Raw genomic sequence first — 7,181 nt, 5'->3', positions numbered from 1 at the left:
GGTGTATGTATTTATGGGATATATTATATATAATATATATATATATATTTATTGACAAGGTCTTACTCTGTCACTCAGCTGAAGTGCAGTGGCGCTATCGTGGCTCACAGCAGGATAGTGACCTTTCAGGCTCAAGGAATCCTTCTACCCCAGCCTCTCAAGTTGCTGGGACTACAGATACTATGCCTGGTTAATTAGAAAAAAAAGCGTAGAGATGGGGGTCTTGCCATGTTGCCCAGACTGGTCTCAAACTCCTAGCCTCAAGTGATCCTCCTGCCTTTCCTCCTAAAGTGCTAGGATTACAGAAGTTAGTCACCATGCTTGGCCTACATGAGATATTTTAATATAGGTATCCAATATATAATATTCACATCAAGGCAAATGGGGTATACATCACCGAAAGCATTTATCATGTCTTTGTGTTACAAACATTCCAATTATGCACATTTAGTTATTTAAAAATGTACAAAAAATTATTGACTTTAGACCCTGTTGTGCTATCAAATACTAGATTTTAATCATTCTATCATACTTTTGTACCCATTAACCATCCCCACTTCCAATCCCATCCCCATCACCCTTCCCAGCCTCTGTTAACCATTATTCTACTTTGTGTCTCCACGAGTTCAATTGTTTTAATTTTTAGCTCCCACAAATGAGTGAGAACATGCAGTTTGTCTTTCTGTGCCCAGCTTATTTTATTTAACATAATGACCTCCAGTTCCATCTATGTGGTTGCAAATGACAGGATCTCATTTTTTTTAATGACTGAATTGTACCCCATTGTGTGTATGTACCACATTTTCTTGATCCATTCATCCACTGATGGATACTTAGGTTGATTCCAAATGTTGGCTATTGGGAATAGTGCTGCAGTAAACATGGGAGGGCAGATATCTTTTAGATATACTGATTTCCTTTCTTTTGGGTATATACCTAACAGTGGAATTGCTGTTGTAGTTCTATTTTTAGTTTTTTGAGGTACTTGTAATAATTTATATTACCATCAGCAGTGTACAAGGGTTCCCTTTTCTCTACATCCTCACCAGCATTGGTTATTTACTGTGTTTTGAATAAAAGCCATTTTAACTGGGTTGAGATGATATCCCATTGTAGTTTTGATTTGCATTTCTCTGGTGATCAGTGATGTTGAGTGCCTTTTCATAGACCTGTTTTCCATTTGTATGTCTTTTGAGAAATGTGTATTCAGATCTTTGTCCATTTTTAAATTGGATTATTGAATTTTTTTTCCTAATGAGTTATTTGAGCTCCTCATATATTCTGGTTATTCCTTGTCAGATGAAGAGTTTGCAAATATTTTTCTCTTACACTTTGGGCTGTCTCTTCACTTTGTTGATTATTTCATTTGCTACTGTAGAAGCTTTTTAACTTGATGTGATCCTATTTGTTAATTTTTGCTTTGGTTGCTTATGCCTGTGGGATATTACTCAAGAAATCTTTGTCCAGACCAATCCTGGAGAGTTTCCCCAATGTTTTCTTGTGGTAGTTTCATAGTTTGAAGTATTAGATTTAAGTACTTAATGGATTTTGATTTGATTTTTGTATATGGATAGAGATAGGGATCTAGTTTCATTCTTCTGCATATGAATATCCAATTTTCCTAGCACTATTTATTGGAGAGACTCTTTCCCCAATGTGTATTCTTGGCTCCCTTGTGAAAAATGAGTTCATTGTAAAGGTATGGATTTCCTTCTAGGTTCTCTATTTTGTTCTATTGATATATGTGTCTGTTTTTATACCAGTACCATGCTGTTTTGGTTATTATAACTCTGTAGTATAATTTGAAGTCAGTTAATGTGATTTCTCCAGTGTTGTTCTTTTTGCTCAGGTTGGCTTTGGCTATTCTGGGTCTTCTGGGGTTCCATATAAATTTTAAGACTAGTTTTCCTATTTCTGTGAAGAATATCATTGGTATTTTGATAGGAATTGCATTTAATCTGTAGATTTTTGGGATAGTATGGATATTTTAACAATATTGATTCTTCCAATCCATGAACACGGAATATCTTTCCATATATTTATGTGTCCTTTTCAATTTTTTGCATTGATGTTTTATAGTTTTCATTGCAGAGATCTTTCACCTGTTTGGTTAAATTCATGCCTAGGTATTTTATTTTATTTGTAGCTATCATAAATGGAATTACTTTACTGATTTCTTTTTCATATTGTTCACTGTTGGCATAGAGAAATGTTACTGATTTTTGTATGTTGACTTTGTATACTGCAACTTTACTGATTTTGTGAATGAATTCTAATAGGTTTTTGGTGGAGTCTTTAGGTTTTTCCAAATACGAGGTTATATCATCTGCAAATAAGGATAATTTGGCTTCTTCCTTTTCAGTTTGGATGCACTTTATTTCTTTCTCTTGTCTGATTAGTCTAGCTAGGATTTCTAGTACTATGTTGAATAACATTGGTGAAAGTGGGCATCCTTGTCATGTTCCAGATACTAGAGAAAAAGTTTTCAGTTTTTCCCCATCCAGTATGATACTAGCTGTCATATATAACTTTTATTTTGTTGAGGTATATTTCTTCTATACACAGTTTTTTGAGGGTTTTCCATCATTAGTTTTTTAAGTCATTACTCCCCAAACAGTGTTCTGCAGAGTCTTTTTCTAAGCAGACCGGTAAGTGGTACATGGAAAAAGCTTTCTGACCCCTTTATATGGTAATCTTCACATTAACGGCTATGTGTGGTTGAACAGTTAAGAAGAAACAAACATTAACTTTATTTAAATCCTGAATTTGCTAATATTTCTTACATCATGTGTGTGGTATGTGGGACATTTCAATTATGATCTGGCAGAACAGCATTAAGCAGATACCAGTTTGTGAAATGCTGCTGCAGTTTCGTGATTTTCCTCTTTACTTTGTTTTGGTTGCCAAGAGGCTCAGAGAGAAATTTGCAAAATTTTAGACTTAAATTCCCAACCTGTGACCTGGACAAGGTAGCCATAGGCATCTTGGTAAAATTTCAAATTCTACTTCATCCCACCTGCTTTGTGAATTGTGGCAGAGCTGTTTCTGCTGGGTCCCTGTCCCCATGAGAATGCAGAAGCATCATGATTCCTCTTTCTCAACAATCACAATAGCAAGCTCTGCTTAGTTTTTCTCATTTGTCTTAACTACTTATCTCTTTCTATTCTGGGCATTTTACTGACTCATGTTTTACTTTCAGTTCAGTTCTTCCAATGACCTGCAGCGAATACAGGTCCATAGACTTATCAACCAATCTCACATTTACTTGTTTCTAAAGCTTTAATATCCAGTCTCTTCCAATGAGCCCTACTCAGTGGAATTTCAACATATACTTTATATTATAATATCATCTTTTTATGACTTTTATTTCTATCATCTTATTTTCCTTCCTTCATATTTTTTCTTCAAATTTCCAACTTATTTATTGTCCCATTTTCTTATACATATCTCTGAAATCTGGCTCAAGTCCTTCATGTAATGAGATGATGGTGTAAATAACAAATTAAGTATTTTTCATAGTTAATTAAAAATAAATAGGTTGTTTCCTTTCTAATACCTGAAGGGATATACTCAGATGGAAGTGGGGATGACGCCATGGCTGGGATATGAGTGGGAGTGTTGCTAGATCATTTTGGAGAATGGGAGGTGTTAGGCAAAGCTGGGTAAGTGTGAGGCTCTTTGAGGCCCTGAGCAGCATGGAATAAAACAGTGTTTCCTTGTCTGACTGACCCTAGCAGAAAGCTCAGCTTTGTGCCTGACCAGTTGTGCCTTCTGGGTCATAGCCATGCAAGAGAAACCTTGGCCATGCTGGCGTTGTCATTTCAGGATAAGGTGTCAGTTCCCTCCCAAGTGTGTGATGTGGAATCCTGATGTGCAGCAGCATGCAGGACAAACGCCTGCCACCACAGGGTGTGCCCATCATAGCTCTCAGCTGCACTCGCAACAATGACTCTAGCTACTCTGCAATATTTTGGGAGAAATTACTTGCGTGCTTACTTCATTGGTCAAAATTCTCTTCCGATTGAAATTGGGTGACCTACAATCAACTTTTTTGCTTCCTGGATATTCTGGAGTGACACAATAGAGTGCATTGAGAACAAATGTTTAATTATTAAACACGGCCCTGCCTCTGAACTGTTTGACTAAAAGAAATACCACAGACATATTTCTGACCCTGATGCCTCCAACTTTGTTTTATGCCTTGATTTGTCAACATCTATTTGTCTTTTTCAAAACCGAAGTAGAGAATTTCATAAAAATGTTATTTGTCTTGCACTGGAATGAACACACCTCATTTATGTGATCGAAGTTGTCTCCTTTTCCCAGTTTTATTCTTCCTAACATCACTACCAATTGAATACTTCAGAAACATCTCTTTTACATAGGTTACAGCATAAAAACTTTTACCCCTGTTACCTATAGGTTAAAATCTAAACACATTATTATTTTGGATTTCCAAGTCTCCAAAGTTTGGGTCCAGTTTTTATTTTTAGCCTTATTTTTGGTTAGCACTCCTTCCACAAACCATTTGCTCCAATCACACTAATGTTTTCATTTGTTGCTTTCAGTTTTTGCCTTGAATGTGTTTCAATACAGGTCCTTAATGTACATAAACAATATAAATAGTAGTAGAAGTAGTGAAAATAATGGTGGCCACATTGAAATGTTTGAATCATGTACTTTTTTTTTTCCTGTCTTTCAACTATTTGGCATTTGTCTTCTTTCTACACATTTCTTCACCTATCCTAACATCACGTCAGGGTCCTCTCAGCCCCCTTTTCTCTGTTATGCCTTCTGGAGCACTGTGGCTAGAAATAAACCCTCTTTGCTGAGCTACTTTGATTCTTACTGTCCAATCATTGGTGACCACGTTTTGGGTAACTTCTACATCTAGGTACCCTTTTTTTGTGTGTTTAGAAAGTTCTCAGCTTTTAGGAGTGACGTATGTACATTCTTTAGTGTGAATGGCACGTATTTCAAACCTTTTGTGGGATGTGTTGATTATATATAGAAAATTAAATTCTGGAGGCCGAGGCGGGCAGATCACAAGGTCAGGAGATCGAGACCATCCTGGCTAACACGGTGAAACCCCATCTCTACTAAAAATACAAAAAATTAGCCAGGCGTGGTGGCGGATGCCTGTAGTCCCAGCTACTTGGGAGGCTGAGGCAGGAGAATGGCGTGAACCGGCAGGCAGAGCTTGGAGTGAGCTGAGATCACAACACTGCACTCCAGCCTGGGGGACAGAGCAAGACACCGTCTCCAAAAAAAAAAAAAAAAAGAAAATTAAATTCTGGTATAGCTAATACATACCTGCACACACATGCATAAATAGGAGCAATACACAAGAGGAACAAAAACATGCAAATGGCAGGCAGTGACTGGCTCCTCCCCTCCTGTCACTGAAGCTACTTGGAAGATTTCTGTGTTCTCTCTCCTCCCTCTTCCTCCTCTTATTTGCTGGTCTCCATTTTGATGAGTTTTTCTGATCTGACAAAGTAAACTGGGGACTGTGAACTGAGTTGCATTAATATAGTTCTAATTGAAAGTGGTCCATGTTTACTATTTATTTTGTAATATTTAGTTACAAAATTTTGTATTGATGAATGTGCTTTTTTTAAAAAAAAAATTATGATATGTAAACAAAAATTTAGAGGAGATCCATACTTAATCTTCTGCTTTTTTCCAGATGTTTTGGCTCAGTCCTGCAAGCATTATACCAATGACAGGAGTAAAATCAATGGAGATAACACAGGGATGCAAACATGAACACTTTAACATATTAGACAACTTGATAATTCACATTCAGATTGCAATGAAATGAAGAGAAATTTGCTGTCTTCTAATTTAATTGTTTGGCTCATTATTTTCTCAGAAAAGAGGCTATGTGATTCTTTCCGAGGTTGACTGGGGATTTCTTGGAATGGAGTGGAGGGAGACCTGGCACAGGGTGGATGCAGACCTCCTGGGGACTGGCTGCACCAGGAAGATGCCCTCTCCCTTAGGCTGCAGCTACACCTGTGAATCATACATTTGGGAGAAATGTAGATCTTACTGGGGGATTTAACCTACTTGCAATTTGTGGAAAATATCCAAATGGAATTACAAAAGCATCACCTAATTATAACAACACATTTATTTTCCTTGACGGTCTTTGGTTTTGACTTGTCGAATTTGTTTATTTAAAGAAGGTTGGTAGGTGGCAATTTTTGTCTGCCATGTGTGGTGTGTATGCATGTGATACTGACCTAGCTAAAAATATTTGCATATGCCCATAGGCCATTGAGAAAATAAGAATCAGCATAGAAACGAATCAATTTATGCTCCGCAAGGATCCCATTTTTTAAATATATATAGATGGGATGGTTGAATCAGGATGCATGATACTCTCGTGCATTTCTGAATTTTACTGCACCACCTGCAGCCTGTCTTTGTGCACCTGAAAACCCTTCAGAAGCAACGATCTCTGTATGTGATGTCCTGCACCCTGCTGGATTCATGCTGTGACGTTGTACATTGTCTCAGGGGAGGAGAAAACCAATAGGGTTTAGACAGAGGCTCAGTTTAGCTCTGGGAAAAGAGCCTACAAAAATTTGCATACAATTTCTATTATTTTGTAATTGTGGAATTGTTACTATTTTTCATTTAAGTCACTCATTCAGTGCACTTTATGGAGATTACCTTAATGGGAGTGAGTGAGTGGGGTCATTGGGACTCCTGGAGCTTTTTCTTAGTTGGAGGACAACTTTTTATTAAGGTTTTAATTTTTAAATTTTATTTTTTAAATAAATGAAATTTTAATTTATTTTTAAATTTTATTAATCTATTAATTTTCTGATTTGTTAAGGTTTTAATTTTTTTCTTCTTTTTAGGCTTCAGTGTTAGCCTGAAAGTAATTGAGAAGCCAATTCCAGAATTCTTGAGCTAACTGCCATGGATATTATGCAAAATCAATGGATAATCTCCATACTTTTTATATGTCATAACAACTGTTTTATTAACCTCTGTGGAAGATTTCAATTTTCTTTGAATCTCTGAACAGGCCTATTTGCACATTTTTTAAGGAGAAGAAAACAGATTTGTAGTGTGAAATTCACTGTAGGAAATTCTGATAATAATTAAAGAGGAGGCCGGGGCATGGTGGCTCACGCCTGTAATCCCAGCACTTTGGGAGGCTGAGG

At 36.8% G+C, this 7,181-nt stretch overlaps 1 protein-coding gene across 1 annotated transcript in view; it reads right to left on the bottom strand.

Annotated features, from left to right (window-relative positions):
* GTSCR1 (Gilles de la Tourette syndrome chromosome region, candidate 1 (non-protein coding)) overlaps positions 1-7,181 on the bottom strand; it is a 21,554-nt gene that overhangs the window by 6,877 nt on the left and 7,496 nt on the right. The window contains 2 exon segments of the mRNA XM_011968346.1: positions 5,314-5,384; positions 5,386-5,490. Of these exon segments, the coding sequence (XP_011823736.1) occupies positions 5,314-5,384; positions 5,386-5,490 (176 nt within the window).

This window comes from Mandrillus leucophaeus, unplaced genomic scaffold, assembly GCF_000951045.1.
Source record: "Mandrillus leucophaeus isolate KB7577 unplaced genomic scaffold, Mleu.le_1.0 Scaffold84, whole genome shotgun sequence".
NCBI lineage: Eukaryota > Metazoa > Chordata > Mammalia > Primates > Cercopithecidae > Mandrillus > Mandrillus leucophaeus.
Note: the sequence above shows the minus strand (reverse complement) of the source record. Positions and strands in the feature narration are given on the sequence as shown.